Source organism: Vulpes vulpes, chromosome 12, assembly GCF_048418805.1.
Source record: "Vulpes vulpes isolate BD-2025 chromosome 12, VulVul3, whole genome shotgun sequence".
Classification (NCBI taxonomy): Eukaryota; Metazoa; Chordata; class Mammalia; order Carnivora; family Canidae; genus Vulpes; species Vulpes vulpes.
Genome location: NC_132791.1, coordinates 162,834,844 through 162,854,177, shown reverse-complemented (window position 1 = coordinate 162,854,177; position 19,334 = coordinate 162,834,844). Strand labels below are relative to the sequence as shown.

General features: G+C 45.6%; 2 protein-coding genes and 1 pseudogene across 14 annotated transcripts in view; 1 reads left to right on the top strand and 2 right to left on the bottom strand.

Annotated features, from left to right (window-relative positions):
• Positions 1 to 4,863, bottom strand: part of PER3 (period circadian regulator 3) — a 54,973-nt gene extending 50,110 nt beyond the window's left edge. For 4 of the 12 annotated variants that reach the window (XM_026005089.2, XM_026005091.2, XM_026005094.2 and 1 more), the window contains exons 1-5: positions 4,004 to 4,111; positions 3,329 to 3,701; positions 2,740 to 2,885; positions 1,781 to 1,896; positions 177 to 378 (exon numbers count right to left, since the gene is read on the bottom strand). In XM_026005089.2, coding sequence (XP_025860874.1) covers positions 177 to 378; positions 1,781 to 1,896; positions 2,740 to 2,885; positions 3,329 to 3,492 — 628 coding nt within the window. In that variant the 5' untranslated portion in view covers positions 3,493 to 3,701; positions 4,004 to 4,111. Of the gene's footprint in view, positions 1 to 176; positions 379 to 1,374; positions 1,424 to 1,780; positions 1,897 to 2,739; positions 2,886 to 3,328; positions 3,702 to 4,003; positions 4,112 to 4,593 lie in introns of those variants that run through there. The other 8 variants (XM_072731192.1, XM_072731193.1, XM_072731196.1 and 5 more) reach the window with 3 other exon arrangements.
• A 4,336-nt stretch (positions 4,864 to 9,199) lies between these two features.
• Positions 9,200 to 19,138, bottom strand: VAMP3 (vesicle associated membrane protein 3). 2 transcript variants are annotated; one of them, XM_072731187.1, is made up of 5 exons: positions 18,991 to 19,138; positions 16,537 to 16,618; positions 12,874 to 13,032; positions 12,063 to 12,114; positions 9,200 to 11,178 (listed from the first exon to the last, which is right to left on the bottom strand). In XM_072731187.1, coding segments are annotated over exons 1-5 (339 nt in total). In that variant the 5' UTR covers positions 18,993 to 19,138; the 3' UTR covers positions 9,200 to 11,134. The 2 variants fall into 2 exon arrangements, with proteins under 2 accessions (XP_072587288.1, XP_072587289.1); XM_072731188.1 differs by having other exon boundaries at positions 9,200 to 11,022.
• LOC140594769 (putative protein SCAMPER) lies at positions 16,815 to 17,364 on the top strand (annotated as a pseudogene).
• Positions 19,139 to 19,334: the final 196 nt, after the last annotated feature.

Here is a 19,334-nt window from a genome sequence, read left to right as displayed (position 1 = left end):
CACGTTCCACCGACTGAGCCAGCCAGATATCCCACATTCTGACTTTTAAATAAGGAAATAAGAAAAACCATATAGCTTACAGGTTCAAAATTATGTGTTAATTCTGGTACTATTTCTGAAATAATGAAGCTGATCTTTAAGAAGCAAGGTAAACATCTGAGCCTCGGTCCCATTACCTCTTTGGGTCCAATTGTTCCAGAGGGGAAGCTGAGTGTGGGCAGTGTGTACGCAGAACACTCTCACATCTTGAGGAGCAAGCAGTTCCATAAAGTGAGAGGACTCCAAGAAATCTTTCTTACAATTCAGGATCGAAGTAGCCTGTTCAGAAACGTGCACTAACCTTCCAGACAGAAATGAAAAAACTGCCACAAAGGTATCCTATGAAAAACATTTAAAATAATGAAAAGATTGAGATACTTACAAACAATATTCCCTGAAACGGAATTTCTTCTAGACTCCTAATGTGATCAACACACACAAACACATATCCTGCAAAGGCAGCATAATTCTCCAACATATCCCTTAATAATCATCATAAAACCTGTGTTCTATCTTCTGAAGGACTGATTTCTATACCAAACAATATACCAGCTCTTCCTGCATCAACTAAATGTGCATATGACGTACCCACTTTTGATTCCTTCTCTTTTGCAAACTGAGGGGAATGTCTTGTCTTCACCAATGCCTGATTCAAAGCTTCAAGACCACACTCAAAATTCTCTTCCTTCAAGACACTGTCTTTGACCAACCTCACTACATAAGAATCATTTCTCATGTCTGTCCCATCAGACATCAATAACATTTACAGTTGGCCATGGCTTGTGGCTGCTAGCATTGGCATGTCTTCCTCTCTAGCTTTATTCTGAAGATCTTAAAAAGGGAAAATATCTTCTTAAACTTTTCCTTCTTATATTCCGCCATATTCAGTAGAGTCCCATAAACACACAAGTCAGTAAAACAAGTATCTACTATGATACCAGGGACAGCTCCTGTTCCAATATTACAAGATCTTGAAGTTACAATCTTGTTGAGGTCTAAACATAAAACTAAGGGATCTCCATCACATTAGATTTTTTTTTAATTTTATTTATTTATGATAGGCACACAGTGAGAGAGAGAGAAGCAGAGACATAGGCAGAGGGAGAAGCAGGCTCCATGCACCGGGAGCCCGACGTGGGATTCGATCCCGGGTCTCCAGGATCGCGCCCCGGGCCAAAGGCAGGCGCCAAACCGCTGCGCCACCCAGGGATCCCTCTCCATCACATTAGTAAGGCATGAGGCTGAATTATTTTGTCCACATGAAGAGATTCAAAAAATGATACACTAAATGTCTCTTCCAAAATTTTACAGAAAAATGACAGCATCTCAACTCACCTGTTCTATAAAATCCAGTTGTTACAACTTGAAGTAGTAGGTATTGGAACTAAGAATGATATAAATACAAATTAACAATTCGGAGATTAGAATAAAAATGGGGGCAATTACTCTGCATTTTATGTTTTCCTCTTAATTCAAGAGAACTCAAGGATGCTCAGAAGGCAGGGGCGGCACGGAAGGGAAGCCCAGTAGACCACCCCTCACGTGCTGCCTCTTGGGTTGAGATCTGTGCTCTGGCAAGGGCAGGAGAAACTATCTATACAATGCCTCTTGGGCAGTGTGCTTCTATTCTTTGCCTGTGGTTACTAAAACTCTGAGGTTATTAGGCTTAAAAATCTACGTCTTGATAAGATTGTTAAGAAATATCACCCAGGTTGAGACTGCAAAATTTGTGAATTCTTACTGTGTTTTTGGAAGTGTACCCTGAAGCAAGAGTGGCCAGCTCCTCAAGACTGTACACGGTCGCATCTGTTTGAAGTGTTCCACTCTGACTGAGAATCTGGAAAAACTCACTGCTTGCTAAGAAACACAGGAAAATAAACAGATAGTCCAGTGACAGCAATATCTTTAGGAAATCATTTTTACCATCATCAAAGTTGGGTTATTTTTTAGGATGAGGACACCTTGGCGTGTGTGCCTCAAAACCAGATCATCTTCTTTCACCTATAACACGAATAGCTGTACAAATGTAAGCTTTTGAATTTTAGCATTTCCTGATGTTCTGCATTGCCAGGAGCAAGATCCACATAAGGTACTGTAACCCAAAATTCCAAACACGCACAGGTGACGTGTTTATGGCAGAAACATTACTTTCGTATCCAAGAACTGTGTGTCATACATGAAGTCAGAGAGATTTGTTTTAAAGAAAATGTATACTTTATTAAATCCCTGGAAAAGAAAACTCAGAGATAAAAAGGAAAAGAAGTTTGCAATTGTTCATTTTTAATTTGGCAAATTCCTGACATATCATGAATGCACTCTAATTGTATGTGGATAACGGCAAGGTGAGCTGTATTTAACCAAATGTATTTTTTCCCCAATATCCTTAGAAGATAACGATCGTGTAAAAGTGACTCTTTAAAATGTGCTAAACCCTACTCTCCTGCAACAAATCATCAAAATCTGGCACAGTCACTAAGCAGCAGTTCCTAAATATTATACAAATAAGGTCCTCCTGATGTTCCTAATTTGTAAAACTAAGACATAGTTTCTGTGTAGATTTGCTCATCTCACATCAAATACCATAAAAAGCTTAAAACATTTCAGGGACTAGAAGCACACTGACAACTTTTCCAGCTTGGCCAATGTTTATGAGCAAAATAATGTACTTGCATGACTGCAATTTCTCCCCAGCTCATTTACCTTGTACACTGTGTACACAGTGAAGGGCATAGTTGAGAGCATCTAGGGTACTTGGCTTACTGTGTCTGCCTGATGGAAAGTATTTTTTCATTTCTTGCACAACCATTACAAGTTCTTCAGAAACTCTGTTTCGATCTTGCTGTTCACTGTAAGATAAAAAGAAAAAAAAAAAGCTTGTCAATTCACACTTTCAATTTTAGGAGCAACCAACATCTACTGTATGAACAGCGTATGATGTGCCAAGCAACTTTCTAGATGCTTCCCATGGATCAACTCATTTAGTTCACAGGTTTATTTTCCCCTTTGGACAGGTGGTGGGATCTCAGCCAAAGAAACTGGTCAACATCAAACATTTTCCATCCATTCTCATTCCCACTTCAGCCCCCCGCTCACCTAAATCCTTCACCACTCTTTCTGTGCTTCTGGTATTCTTTTTTGATAATCCTTCAGTTTCCCAGGGCGTTACGTCCCAAGTTGTCTGAGCATCCCCCTGAACTTTCTCCTAGGCTTATCAACGAAGGGATAAAACGATTTAAGCCCTCCTTTCCCTGTACTGATCATCCAAGAACAAACAGATCAGGGGGGTCACCTGTTGGTGCTCTCCACCTGTGGGCTCTGCAGTTGGGATTTCTCGCTCCACACCTCCTCCTGTCCTTTCCCCAGGGCATCAGAGCAACAGGCCTGTGGTTCCGGAGGCTCGGACCCCCTGGAGTCCAGAGATTTGGACACTCCCAGGTCTTCGCGGGGGTCCATCTTTTTTGCACGGCTGCTCTCGGTCTGTTGCCCGCTTCTTTTTCACTTTGCAATCAGCGACAGAAATGTCTCGTTTTGGTCCATGCCATTGCCTTAGGGAAGGTGATCTGTCATCAGGAGCCAGCAGACACTGATCCCTGGTCACCTGGAGTTAGCGTCCTCTGCAGGATCTCCATGCAGTCTTGGGTGGCTCCGCTCGCAGGGGCAGCCTGGGGCGGGGGAGGAGGCCGAGGGACAGATGTCCAGTCACACGGCTCCTGTGGGGCTGGAGCCGGGCTGTGACAGCGCCCCCGCCCCGACCCGCCGGCCGCACGGCCAGACCCTCCCATCCAGCAGCCTGCCCCCCGGGGCTCCGCATGGGTGCCCGCGCCCAAACACTGGACCCGGGCACGGGGAACTTCCAGCGCCAAGTTCCGGGGCCCCGGGTTCCCGCCCGGCGCCACCCGGCCGCCGGCCCCAGTACGGAGGGCGGGCTCGGGGAGACCGCTCCCGGCCCCGGTAGAGCACTCACCCTCCACCGCCACCGAGCCACCGCCGCAGCGCGCCCCGCCCCGCCCGGCCCGGCCCGGCCAGCCGGAGCAGTCCCGAGGCCCGCCGCGTGCTGGGGGGAGCCGGCGCCGCGCCCCCCGCGCGCCACGTGACGCGGCCCCGCCCTCAGCCACGCGATTGGCTGCCGCGGCCGGCTCTGCGCGCCCCTATTGGCCAGGGGGCGGGGCCCGCGCCGGGGGGGGGCGGGGCGCCCGGGTTACATAAGCGGAGGCGGGTGGGCGGGGAGATGGCCCCCGGGCACGTTACATAACGCCGGGGGTCCGGCAGGGCGGCGTTCGGCCAATCCCGGCCGGCTGGCGCGTAGCGGAGGGCTGGGCGGCCCGGAGGGGCCTGGAGCTGGGGCCGGGCCAGCCGAGCGCTCCGCCCCCTCCCGGCGCCGGGAAAGGGAGGGGCGGAAGCCGGCTGCGGGGCGGGGATAGGGCGTTCGAGCCGCCAATCACGAGGGGGCGGGACCCGGGCGGGGTAGGCCCGCCTCCAGGTGAGGGGCGGAGGGAGCCGGGCGGCTGGGAGCGCAGGTGGCTGGGGCCGCCGGCTCGCGGATGGGGGGCGCACCTGGGGCGCGGGTCGGGCGGCTCCCGGGCAGAGGGAAGCAGCACGTCCGAGCTCCCTGTCTGCGCCTTCTCGTTCCCTTGTTTGCGTCTTGCTCATCCTTCCTGCTCGGGCGCCCGCTGGTGCTTGAGGCTCCGAGATGCTTGAGGCTCCGAGGGCCCGGGCAGTAAGCAGCCCCACGGAGATCAAAGCCGAGTCCGGAAACGGAATACTGACGACGGACTCTATACACATTTTCCTGGGCTTTCCTGAAGTTACAGGTTGATTTGGCAACTGGGGGAAGACAAGTGTATGTAAAAGACACGGTTTCAGAGAAGGAAGGTGTAGCGAAGTCTTTTTAAAAATAGCAGTCTGAAGGTTTTCTAGATTGTATGTGGGCTCATCCGAAGTGCAGAACTCCGCCCCTTTCCAGTGCCTGGAACATGAAAAATCTTCAGTGTTTATCGGATGAATGAAAGGAATTGTATAGAAAGGGAAGGGAGGGGGGAGTGACGTGCGGCAATTGTTCATATCGTGTATTGGATCAACCACTGATACCAGAGCTGCCTCTCAAGCTTTGTTTTGTCAAACTGCGTTCATTCAACAGATAGTCATTGAGTGGATGATCTAGGCCGAGGGGATTGTGGTCCCTGAGACGGAGTGGTGGCAAAAGTCCCTGCCATTCAAGGAGTCAACCTTTTATGAATATGTAAAACACAAGCGAGTGCACAGAGGTCAGAAGTGGAAAGTGCTGCGTGGAACGTGAAACAGTATTAAGTGTGGCTGGACAGGGATGGAGGGTGAAGCAGGTGGCAGATACATCAACCTGGTGATGGCGGAAGCCCCTCTGAGAAGACGAATTGAAACCTGAGTGTGTGGGGGGAGGGAGATGGGGGCAGGACACCTGCAGTGCCGCTGATAAAGCAGGTGTGTTGTTAAGGAAGAGAATGGCGGTCTACTTTGGTTGGAGAGTTCCCAGAGCGAGGAGGAATGGTGTGAGGGGAGGTCAGGAAGTTAGGAAGTGCTGGATTATAATTAGGGAATGCAATTTTGATTTTTTTTTTCTAATGGTAGTGGAAAGAGGATTTAAAGTAAGAGTGATCTGTATCAGCCAGACTTCTACACAGGAAGCTGTTAGTTACACGAAGAGGGCTGAGGATCCTTTGGACTAGGCTGGTGCCAGAAAGGATGGTGAGAGGAGGCTGGAGGTGGGATGCTTCTGGAGCACAGACCCTTGCTGATGAGTTGAATGTATGTTGTAAAATGAGAGTTATCAGGCATGACTCCTGGATCTTTGGTTTAAGCGGTGCTGAGTGTCATGGGTCATCGAGTCATCAACTTAGATGGACAAGTCTGGGGATGGTAAGTTTTGATGAGAGGAGAATGGAGACTTGTTTCCCACACACTGTTTGAGACATGCATTACATGTGCCAGTGGGGTTGTCCAGTGGGTGATTGGCTCTCCCAGTCTGGGATGTAGGGGAGAGGCCAGGGATGGAGATAGACCTGACATGTGGGGGAGGCCAGAGTCCCTATGGCATTGATAGACATGGGTGAGATGGTGTCAACATGGGAATGCAGACAGAGGGATCCCTGGGTGGCTCAGCAGTTTAGCACCCACCTTCGGCCCAGGGCGTGATCCTGAAGACCTGGGATCGAGTCCCACATCAGGTTCTCTGCATGGAGCCTGCTTCTCCCTCTGCCTATGTCTCTTCCTCTCTCTCTCTCTGTGTCTCCCATGAATAAGTAAATAAAATCTTTAAAAAAAATAAAAAAAGAGAATGCAGACAGAAAAGGGCCAAAGGCCAAGACTGAGACATGGGGTGGGGGTGGGGGGCAGGGAGATTCAGAGGAAGAGCAGAGAGCCAAGCAAAGAATAAGGAGCCATAGATGGGGTTGAAAGAAAAGCAGAATGTTGGATCATGGAATCTAGATAAACTATTACAAGGAGAGAGCTATTGACTGTATCAAATGCTGGTGATACGAGTAAGACAGAGAATTTTCTGTTATGCTTCACCAAGATGATGACCTTGGTTAAAGATGTCTCAGTAGTGTTGGTGGAAGGAAAAGCACAATGTGAGGCCGTGGAGAGGGATTTTGCTGTGTGGAGCCGGAGACAAGTGTTTGCACAAGGGAAGGAGGTGGGACCACGATTAGGGTCTGATGGGATGACCCAACAGAGAGGGAGAGGGGACAAGCAGGAAGAATTTCTGCAGACAACGGGGGGAATTGCTGGAGGGAAGGCTTCCGTTAGGCTCCAGATCCAGAGCTTTGCCTAAGGCAGGCACTTGTATTAATGGGATTGTCTAAGGTCTTGAGGGTATACAGACAAGTAGAATTTGAAATGCACTTAGCTTGCTGTTTAAAGGATGAGAAAACATTATTTTCTAATAAGTATACAATAACTGGTTTATGTGGTAAATTGTAGTTTTACAGATTGAATTTTCTGCTAGTGTGAAAAGCAACTCAGTTGTAAATAAGGATGTTATTTTTTTAAGATTTTATTTTTAAGTAATCTATATACACAACATAGGTCTCAAACTCACAACCCTGAGATCAAGAGTTGCATGCTCCACTGACTGAGCCAGCCAGGCACCCCCAAGGATGCTATTTTTAAATGTACTAAGCAGCCTAGTCAATCTTAAACAAATAATCCTCACTCAAAACCAGTTTTTAAAAAATTACCATACTTTCAAAAACATCTTATTAGTGATGCAAATATAGAATTGCCATGTAAGATGCACAATTCATTAGAAAATACTTATGAACCAAGGCGAATTTGCCCCATTCCTTCACTGAAATTGTCAGCAGGAAGGCAAATGTTCACAAACCCTGCATTTCTCTTTCCGGTGACATGTGTTCCTGGCCACCTCTGAGGTTAGGCATGGTCATGTGACTTGCCATGGCCAGTAAAATATGAGCAGACTTGCAGCTGGCAGCTTCAAGAGCCAGCGCACAATTCCTGATGTTCCCTTCCTGCCACAGTGATAACCTGAAACAAATGTTTACAGTAAGTCCCTCCCTGAGGGAGTGCGATTAGAAACTTCCTGTTGGGGATCCCTGGGTGGCGCAGCAGTTTGGCGCCTGCCTTTGGCCCAGGGCGTGATCCTGGAGACCCGGGATCGAATCCCACATCAGGCTCCTGGTGCATGGAGCCTGCTTCTCCCTCTGCCTATGTCTCTGCCTCTCTCTCTTTCTCTCTCTGTGACTATCATAAATAAATAAAAAATTAAAATAAAAAAAATATATAAAAAAAAGAAACTTCCTGTTGCCTGGCATTGGACATGTAGCATGAGTGAGGAACAAACTTGGAGCTTTTCAGATTTGGAGTACGTTTACTATTATAGCACTCCTCCAATACATTCTGAGTGATATATATGGTGAATAAAAATACCAGCAAGTCCAGTGGACTTGTTTGGCATGGACACTGGATGGCTGGTGGTGCCATTCTCTGGAACATACACTATTAACTGTAGGAAGAGGAGTATGCAGCAGGAGAATGCTTAATTCTCTTTGGCCCACGCTGAGTTTGAGAGGCTTATGTCCATTAGGCCAGGAATCAGCAGTACATTAATGAATAGAGATGTGGGAATAGGTAAGATTGACCAGGAAAAGTGAGTAGAATGGAAAGAGAAATTGGCTGAGGACTCCGCTGGCTAAGGAATCCTGACATTTATGGGAGAGGCAGAAAAGAGCCCATTTATTGTAGATTTTCCTTCAAAATCTTGAAAATGGCACCAAAATTTTATAGAAAAAGTCCTGAAACGAGGACTGAACGGCACAATTCTACTGTAAGTACTTTGCCTGGACATAATAGCATTCCAGATAAGAAGAGCGGTGACCATCTATCCAAGGCCAAGGCAACGGGAAGAAGTCAACCTTTCTCCCAGTAGGACTTATATAGGAAACGGACATTTTTTTTGTAACCATAAGCAAAGGGCATTTCCACCCATATTACATTGATCCCTAGGGGTGGCAGATTAAGAGTGGAAGTATATTCAAGGGTAAGGAAATGCAGAATCAAAAAGAGAGCCATGTATTTGGAGAAGTCTCTCACCCATCCACGTTATCTTCCCCAGGTGCCACGTAGGCAGCTGTCTCTTCTATGACATATAGGGACAGCTCTGCACGTTACTCTTTAAAGAACATATATTCAAGAAACTCAAAAGCCTGAACATTTTGGTTGTTGTGAGAAAGATAGCTCCCCACTCATCTACTATACTTTCCAGGAGGGGAAGGTCTGCTTCTGTTCACTAGGGTACGGAGAAATGTAGGAGACTAAGAAATGAGTACTTGGGGAGGGAACTGGTGAGAAGGAAGAGAAAGTGGGGTTTGGGGTTTATAAGTGAGAGGTCAGGGCAGCAGCAAGGAATGCCATTTTTAAAATTTTTATTTATTTATTCATGAGAGACACAGAAAGAGAGAGAGAGGCAGAGACACACACAAGTAGAGGGAGAAGCAGGCTCCATGCAGGGAGCCCAATGTGGGACTCGATCCTGGGACTCCGGGATCACGCTCTGGGCCAAAGGCAGGCACTAAACCGCTGAGCCACCCAAGGATCCCCAGGAATGCCATTTTTAAGACTTGGACCATGTGCAGCTATCCTCCTATAATCAAGACAGCTACCAGAATTATGTTTATAAACAGTTTATTCAGTTCATTACAGTGGGCAAGTTCCCAGCTAAATGCACAGATACAAGCAAGGTACCCCTGGGTTAATGCAGGAGCCAGCGGGTTACATGGGGCTAGGCACGAGGCAAGGAGGGAGCACCAAGATTTCAGTCAGACCTGGCCAGAGCTCCTGAGTGGAGGGTGAGCTCATGGCCTGCCCCACATTGACTGCTGCTTCCTTCTCACAGCTGGGCCTCCTGCAGGGCATGTCTTCAACATTGCAGTGTTTCAGTGATGCCAGGGGAACAGATACTAAACAAAGCCCGTGTCCCGGTACCCCCCAACTGTTGTTGCTTTCTAAGTCACATGCTAACATGTGAATAAGAATTTTAGAATCCTCCAGTAACAATGGGCCACAGTGGTAACACCTCTGTATTCCTCCCTCAGCATCTCCTTGCCTGTCTGCCTGCCTACCTGAATTCCCATCCTTAAGCCACCCACCCAGATGATGAAAGTCTCACACAAGTCTCTCAGATGACAAAGCTATTTCCAAAGCAGCATCTTATGCAATCTATGACATCGAAGAGTTTCTGATTAGCTATCCTCTGTGAAAAGAGTCATCCAGCCCTGACCGATGCCCAATTGAAAGCATAATTTAGAAAACAGATTTAGAAAGTGGAATACAGATAAAAATAGAAAACAAAAATAGAAATATGGATAAAAATAGGCTATCGTCACTGGGAACTGGGCCAGTTAATGACGGGTTCAGGATGGTCTCACTCGAAGGCTGCAGAAGCTGTTGCTCACATTAATTCTCATAGACCTCCTGGAGTCCACAGTTGACAATCTGTGAACCATAGCGTAGTACTTGGGCTCTAGGTAGGAGATGCTCAGAGTCTAGCCTAAACCTTCTCTAACCCCTGGGAGAGATGCTGAGTCACAGGCAAGCTGCACCACCTACAGTATTCCACAGGCAAGGAAGGCCTGGAAGGATACAGAAGTTCACAATCTTATCATTTTAATTGTGAAGGGCACTTTAAATTCCATTTGTCACATTTCTGAATTTCTCTGTTGGGATCAGACTTAAGGACACTGTACTGGCATTCAACTTTTTGGCAAAATAGAAACTTTGGTCATAGCCATAGTTCTATAAAAATGTTTTAAAGAGCCTATTATTTCTGATTAAAATAATATTTTTTAGCAAGTGATACAAAACAGTAACAAGAAAGTAAACATCTTCATATCTCACGTAAGAGCAAAAACTCTTTATCTGCATCTTATTTTAAATACAGCGCAGAAGTCAGTAGTGCTTATAAACAGTAGAGAGTTCTCTTCTATGGAATCAGAAAAATAGCAAAATAAGGCACAATCTGTTATTGTTACAGATTTGCGTTAGGCAGTAGTGTTCTTTCTGGAAGGCACAAACTGGAAATCTGATTACCTAAGTTTAAGAATGTGGTTCTGAAGATGTCCTATGACAGGGATAGCTAACTTGGAACAAATTCCCTTAACTGGAATTAATGGCAATTAATGAGACAACATCACTTCTAGGTTAACAACACTCGGGAACTTAAGAGATCCTCATCACCAGCCACACAGCAGTCTCGGAAGGCACTGGGCTGGGTATGGGCTGGGCAGCTGCACTTCAAGTTTGGAGTGCTTACAAAAACAAAGGCACGTTTCCTAGAAATTGAACTTTACAGTAACAAACAGAAAATAATCAGTTTAGATAGAACAGTAGGCGAGCTCGAGAATATAGCAGGTTCTAAGTCAAATGTCTTGAAGAGATTTCTTGAACAGCAGGCTGGGGCCACACTGGTTGTTCATGGGGAAACATTCCACACTGAGAAGCAGGGGAGACGCAAAAAAAGCAGAGAAAACAACAGTTTAGTCTCTCTCCCAGAATTAATACTGAATGTCGCAGTCTAAATGTGAAATTCCATTTGGCCAACTTCCTACTGGTGGCTTCTCTCTACATTCTGTAGAGTGCCTGAGGATACTGTTGAGAGAAGGGACGGGAAGAACTGTTTTTGCAATTGGTTCTCATGTCCCAGGCTATAGATGTCAACGTCCTGTTGCAGTATTGTATATGGTAGCAGTAGGAATAATACCAGTAATAATACTTCTGTGCATGTAACCTGTGTGCGTTATGTATTTATTTACTTATCCAGCTATTATTAATACTATATGCTGGCTGCCATCCTATGCACTTTTCATACACTGGCCAGTGGTGTCCTCATAGCAAACATATGGGAAAGATACTATTATCATCCCCACTTTACAAGTGAAGAAACTGAGGACCAGGGATGTTAACTTGCTTGCCCAAGCACATGCCTGGATGGTAGTGGCACTATGGTGGGTAACAGGTGGTCATGCTGTTAATCAACAGACTATACTGTTTCGTGTAAAAGGAAGTATCAGATGAAAATGTACCCAGAATGAAAACAGAGAGAGGTCAGTGGAAATGAATACATTTTCCCTAACTTCAAAGGATCAATCTTTGTATTTAAAAAACCCTCGGATTTTAACGAAATAACTCTTTAAAACATTTACTGAAAAAGGGGATCCCTGGGTGGCTCAGCGGTTTCGCGCCCGCCTTTGGCCCAGGGCACGATCCTGGAGTCCCAGGATCGAGTCCCGCGTTGGGCTCCCAGCATGGAGCCTGCTTCTCGCTCTGCCTGTGTCTCTGCCTCTCTCTCTCTCTCTATGTCTATCATAAATAAATAAAAAAATACATCTTAAAAAAAAAATTTACTGAAAAAAATAAAAATCTGTGTAGTAAACTAATAGTTCTGCAGGAACTTTTATTCTGAGTTTTTGTACGTGCCATTAGCTGTGAGCACACAGACGACTTGAACAATGAGTTTAGGCAGGAGAACTCACCGATGATGATGATGATGATGATGACCACGACGACAATCCCTATCACCCACATCTGTGACGAAACATAGACCATTTCACAATTCAAACACAGACATTAGCGTGCTCACTGAAGGGTATAATATTCTAGTCACTGACAGAGAAATTAAGGTACACTACAGTTGGAAATAATTCTTAAGTTTTAAACCCTAAATTGACTGTTCTCAACTAAGGCATGAAGCTATTTATCTGCTTTTGGTGGTCCCTAGAAAGGCATTTTTGTTTGTGTAAGTTCTTCACATAGGAAGGGCTACAAAGCTTGTCCTGTGTATCAGAAAGTATCACTTCTATACCAGGAAGAGGGAAGATACATTTGGACTGTGGTGTATGTATGAAATCTGTTTTGGGCTCAGCTGCTTGCCTGGCTGATCCCCGCACTTCTGTGGAGCATGCGGTTTTCAAGCACCCCCATCTTGAGACGCTGGAGCCATTCACTGAACCACATGCCAACTGACCACCAAGCCCAGCCCTCTCCAGCCAGTATGCGTTCAGGGCTTTGACAGGGTGGAGGGCTGGAAGGGGCTTATGTCTGTGACTGATTTTGGGCATTGCTGTTCTATATGCTTCTTGAGGTCAGGAACGGATGAAGCATTCCTAGCTAAGGAGATAGGAAAAGGTATGCAGTCAGTGCTTTTGACTCCGAGTCAATCCAAATTTCCATGTGCAGCACGTCAAACTCACTTCCAAGATTCAGGGAAGTCCAACACTTGGAGCCTTGGTTGACCCTCTGAGAATACAGTTATGGTGATGTAAAAACCAGTTAAAAGAAAATTACCTTGCAATTCTTCCACCAATATTTTCTCTTCAACTTGGCAGCACTTGTTTCAAATTGGGATGCTCCTGCCTGTAGCGCGTCTGCACGATCATCTAACTCTGAGAGCTTCTGATCTCTTTCCAACACCTTATCCACATTGACTCTCATGATGTCCACCACCTGAATGAACACGATCACATCAAGTTACTCATAAAGGAAGGGAAGAACAAACAAAACCTTTAGTGAAGTAAATGGGCACATTTTCTTTCAGGCCAACACTTTATTACTTTGAGCCAAACTTTCATTTAGAAAGGATGGGGCAGGGAGTGGCTCACTCTTTCATGATAAAAACAGTCAGCAAATCAGAAAGAGAAGGGGACTTCTCTAACATGATAAAGGGCATTTATGGAAAAACCCACAGCTAACATCCATGCTCAACAGTGAAGGATGGAGCATTTCTCCCTAAGATCAAGAACAAGCAAAGATGCCCACTTTTACTAGTGCTGTTCAAAACTGTTCTGGAAATTCTGGCCAGAGCAGTTAGGCAAGAAAAATAATAAAAGACATCCAAATTGGGAAGAAATAAGTAAAATGATCTCAATTTTCAGATGATTCCATATATGGAAAATCCCCAAGAATCCACAAACTACTAGAGTCAATAAATACATTCAGTAAAGGTTTAGGGCACAAGACCAACACCCAGAAGTCAGAACAATTCCACACATGAGAAATGAAAAGGAAATTAAAAAAGAATAATTCCATATACAATAGCATCCAAAAGAATACCTGAGGGATAAATTGAACCAAGAAGGCAATAGATTTGCACACTAAAAACTACAAGACACTGCTTGTAGAAATAAATTAATTGAATAAATTTAATTGAAGAGATTAAAACCTAGCTAAATGGGAAGACATTCCATGGTCACAGATTGTTGTTAAGATTGCAAAGTGCCTCAAACCAATGTACAGATATACAGATTCAACACAATCTCTATTAAAACTCCACTGTCCTCCCCCCTCTAACATCCCCTCCTAGAAACAGAAGAGAGGATCCTTAAATTTTTATGGAATTGCAAGAGGCCTGAATAGCCAAAATAATACTGAAAAAGAAAATGTTGGAGGACTCAGACTTTTCAATTTCAAAACCTTACAACAAAGCTATAGTAACCATAGTAGTGTGATTCTAGCATAAGGACAGACATACAGACCAATGGAATAGAAATGAGAATCCAGAAATCAACCCAAACATCTATGGCCAATTGATTTTTGACAAGGCTGTTAAGATCATTCTGAGAGGAGAAGGATGGTCTCTTCAACAAATGGTGCTAGGACAACAGGACAGCTGTATATAAAAGAATGAAGCTGAACCCTAATACAACACCCTACATAAAAAAATTAACTCAACATGGATCAATGACCTAATAAGTAAAAGAGCTAAAAACTATAAAATTCTTAGCAGAAAACATAAGAGCAAATCCTTCTAACTTCAGATTTGGCCATGGATTTGACACCAAATCAAGAACAATAAAAGAAAAAATAGGGGCACCTGGGTGGCTCAGTTGAGCCTTCAGCTCAGGTCATGCATGATCTCAGGGTCCTGGGATTGAGCTCCCCTGCTCAGCAGGGACTATGCTTGTCCCCCTCTCTCTACCCTTCACCCCTGTTCCTGCTCCTGCTCTCTTTCTCTAGCTCTCTCTCTCTCAAATAAATAAAATCTTAAAAAAAAATAAATTGAGCTAGATAAAAATTAAAATTTTTTGGGCATCAAAAGACATTATCAAGGATATGAAAAGACAATCTACAGAATGGAAGAAAATATTTGCAAACCATTTATCTAAAAAAGGTTTAATATCCAGAATATATAAAGAACTCTTACATCCCAATAACAAAGTGAGAGACTACCCAATGAAAAGCCAGGCAATAGACTTGAACAGACATTTTTACAAAGAATGTATACAAACGATCAACGAACATATGCACAGATATTGACACCACTGGTCATTAAGGAAATATAAACCAAAACCACAATGAAATACTTCATATTTACTAACAAGGATAACTAAAGTCGGATGAAACAGAAACTAACAAGTGTTGATGAGGATGTGGAGACCTAAGAGCCCCTGGACTCTGCTGGAGGGAATGTAGACTGGAGCAGCCACTGTGGAAAAGTCTGATAGTTCCTCAAAAAGTTAAAACACAGAATTACCATATAATCCAGCACTCCTATATCTATATCTATATCTATATTTATATCTATATCTATCTATATATTTCTATATATAGATATATATATCCCAAGAGAAATAAAAACATACATCCACACAGAAATTTGTCTATGAACATTTATAGCAGCATTACTCATAATAGCTGAAACGTGGAAACTCAAAAACCCCGCAACACATGAATGGAAAAATAAATTATGTACACACACACCATGGAACACCATTCAGCCATAAAAAGGAAGGAGGTAGTGACAGGTGCTACCACACCGATGAACACTGGAAACATGCTAAGTGAAAGAAGCCAAACACAAAAGTCCACATACTGTATGATCGCCTGTATATGATACATTCAGAACAGGCAAATCCATAGAAACAGAAAGCTGATTACAGGTTACCAGGAATGGGAGAAAAGGGGAATGGGAAGTGACGACTATATGTGTACAGGGTGTTCTTCGTGGGTGATGCAAAAGCAGTGAAACTAGACAGAGGTAATGATTGCACAACATTATAAATACACTGAATATCACTGAACTGTGCAAGTTAAAATGGCTAATTGTATGCTATGTAAATTTTACCTCAATTGAAACAAAACAAAACCTCTCCTTAAAATTCCTTTGGTTAAGAAAAAGGACCCAATTTGATTTTGTAAGTAAACAAAAGTTTCATCCCCGATGGAATCAGAATGGGTTTCTTACCGTGGAAATGTAAAAATTTTCAGAATTCAGTTCATAAACAAAACCATAAGACCAAAACATTACCAAATGATTTAATAATGCAGTCTAACCTAAACTTAACTCTGCTTTTTAAAGCAGCTAAATCCAGAAAGATCAACATGTCTTTGTTGGACATTGGTAGCTCTTCGGGCTATAGAAACACTAATCTGAATTTCTCACAGTCTTCCATTGTGGGTCTGCATATACAGAGCTGAACAAAAGATGCTGTGAGGGTCCTCTATTTCAAGAATTCCACAAGTATAGATTTGTTGGGCTAGACCAGTTTGCCAGCATCTGCCTTCTCTACATGAATGGGCGAAAGTTGGAACTGAGTTCTAGAGGCTTGCTCAAGCCTGGTAACCCGTACAACAGGCTACACTGTAAGAAGCATTTTGATGAAAAATCTGGTTGGAGGGACTGGTCTTGGCTTGAACAAACTTTAGATCTAATCCTTAAAACTCTATTACCCTATTTTATAAACTAGTTCTTTTTTTCTTTCCAATTTTTTTAAATTGTGGCAAAATATATTTTATAAAGTGATCCTTGGAAGAATATTCTCGGGAGGAGTGTTTGTGGTTTAGATACGTGATTTGGGTACTGACTTCTCAGAAGCTTAGCTCATTTGTTATGAAACAGCCAAAATTTCCTTTTCAGTCATGCTTTCAAGATACTTTTTCTAAAAAGATTTATTTCCAGAGTGTTCCCATGTTGGTTTAAAATTCACTATTTTCAACATTTTAGAGCAATACCTCATCTACTTGATTTTGTGTCTGCTGAAGTCTTCGGTTGCTGCCAGAGGCAGCACTTGACCCTGGGGTTGCACCTGCAGACCTGAAACGGGTAAAGGCACAAGCATGAGTAAACTATGATTCCAGATACATTTTTTATAAGTATGAAGACATTATCCCAAGACTTCACTGTTTAAAGGTTCAGAACTTAAGCAGAAAAAGAAACCCTTCCTACAGTAAGGAACAAAGGTTCTAATGACATTTCTTCTAATTCCTCTGTGATTTCCAGGATTCATCATATGTTAAAAGTGAGCAGGGTCTCAAGTGAAGGTTTAATATCACTTTCTATCACTGAGGCAACTGATCTTAAGACCAGGGATCCTAAGATAGAGAAACTCTACCTTCCAGTTTTTTATTTAAATGCACACATCTACTTAAATGCACTCAGTACTCTCCTGAACTCTCATTGTGGCGAGAACTGTTTTCATGGTTATGAACAATTACAGAATGCCACTTTTCCAGTTTGGAGAAATATATTCATTTATATAAACAGGGTCAGGAACATCAAGAGGCAAGGAGGAGGGGGTGGTGTGAGTGGGAAAGGTGAGATGAAGCAGTGCTTCCTCTCTTAAAAGGTACTTCTCTTTTCAAATCCTCAACTGAAGGCCTATTTCTCTCCAGCGAGATCTTTCTTGACCACTGTGGCTTTGAAGTCCTTATCGCTTCCGTTACTTGACTGGCCATGCTTTCATTTTTCACACACACATACACACACAGCTGACCCTTGAACAAGGTGGGGTGTTTGGGGTGCAGACGCCGACGCCGACCCCTCCCCCTCCCCATGGTTGAATATCTGCATATAACTTTTGACTCCTCCCAAAATTTAACTACTAATAGCCTACTGCTGACCAAAGGCCTTACCAATAACATAAACAGTCGATTAAGAAGTATTTTGTATATTATATGTATTATACACTGTGTTCTTACAGTAAAGTAAGCTAGAGGAGAAAATGTTAAGAAAATCGTAAGACACGGGGCAGGCAGGGTGGCTCAGCAGTTTAGCGCCGCCTTCAGCCCAGGGCTGATCCTGAAGACCCGGGATCGAGTCCCGCGTCGGGCTCCCTGCATGGAGCCTGCTTCTCCCTCTGCCTGTGTCTCTCATGAATAAATAAATAAAATCTTTAAAAAAAAAAAAAAAAGGAAATAGTAAGACAGAGAAAATACATTTACATTACTGTATTGTATTTATTGGAAAAAAACCCAGCTGTAAGTGGACCTGCACAGTTCAAACCCATATTGTTCAAGGGTCATCTGTAATGTCTTGCCCTCCCTGATAGATCACAGACTCCTGTGTCTTACAGGTCTCTTCCCTGTACCCAAGACAGCACCTAGCCTGGGCCTTGATTACAACAGCTACTGATGCACCCACTGATTCAAGTTATTTTATACCTACTACATGTCAAAGACCAGGGATGCAGCAGATCCCATGCCTGCCCTTACACTTTATTTTTATTCTCTGATAGGTAATAGCAAAGAACCATGCAATGGCACATTTTCTCATTTAGCATTTTTCTCATTTAGTCCTTCCAACTCTTCGAGGGGGGGTGTGTGTGTGTACTACTATTAACCCCATTTTCTGGAAGCAAAAGTGGGATTTAGAAAGTCAACAGTGCTGGTTGCAGTGGAACCTTAGACCAGGTCTCATATAATTCCACCGATCTAGACCTTAATTAACCATTGTGATTTACTGGCACGGCAGCCGCCGCAGGTACACTCCGGAGAGGCGACCCTAGTCCCCGGAGGGATCCCGGGGAAAGTACCCACGCCTTCCTCCTCTGCAGACGAGCAAGAACAGTGTGGAGGGGGCTAGAGGGTCCTCGTGACTCTTGAAAGTTTCCTCTGAATGTTACTGCGGGAAAACTTGGGGTTTCAAGGGCTACTTCGAGGCGGCCTCTGCTTAAAGAGGGAAGATCCACGGCTCTGCTCCGGAGTCCACTCTGAGCACTGGAGCCCGTATGCACAGGGCCGAGGTTCTTTCCCTCGCAACTTCCGGAGCCCAGCCCAGCCCAGCCCCAGGCGGCGGACAGGCGCTCCCAGGTCTAGGGCAGTGGCCACCGCTCCTCTCGGGGACCCTGGGCCGGGGTTAGGGAAAGGGGAGAAGGGGTGGGGTCGGGGTCGGGGTCGGGGTGGGGCGTCTCCTAGCTCCGGGAAGCCCTGGGGCTCCCCGCCGCCGCCGCTTCCGCGACAGCCCCACGGCCGCAGGGCTGCGGGCTGCGGGGTGCGCGGCGGGGCTGGGTCGGCCCGCCTGCAGCCCGCACGCCCCCGGGGCCGCCGCCCACCCCTGGGCCTCGGGAGCCGCTGCGCAGGCCCGCGTCCGAGCGGCTGCCGGCGGGAGCCGAGCCGGGGAAGGGTCCCAGCCGCGGGCCGCCGCCCCCTGGGGTCCGAGGCCGCCCCGCGTCTCGCCGCGTCACTCACATTTTGGCGGCGGCGGGCGACGGTCAGCCGAGCGGCGCAGCGGGACCGAAGGCCGGGAGCTGGGCGGGGCGGCGGCGCGGGGCCGATGACGTCGCCGGGCGCGGCCGCGGAGGGGCGCGCCGGAAGGGGGCGTGGCCCAGCGGGGCGTGGCCTCTCGGGGGGCGTGGCCACAGAGAGGGCGGGGCTGTGCCTCTGGCTCGGTGGTGCTGGGCGCGCTCTGCCCGCAGCTGCCTTTGCAACTCTGGGGGACGCGGCGCGTTAGGCCCTGTGCGGGGAGAGTGCAGGGAAAAGAGGGCGGGGGCTGGTAGTTTGTCCTGGGCCCGGAGGCCATTCCCCTGGCCGTG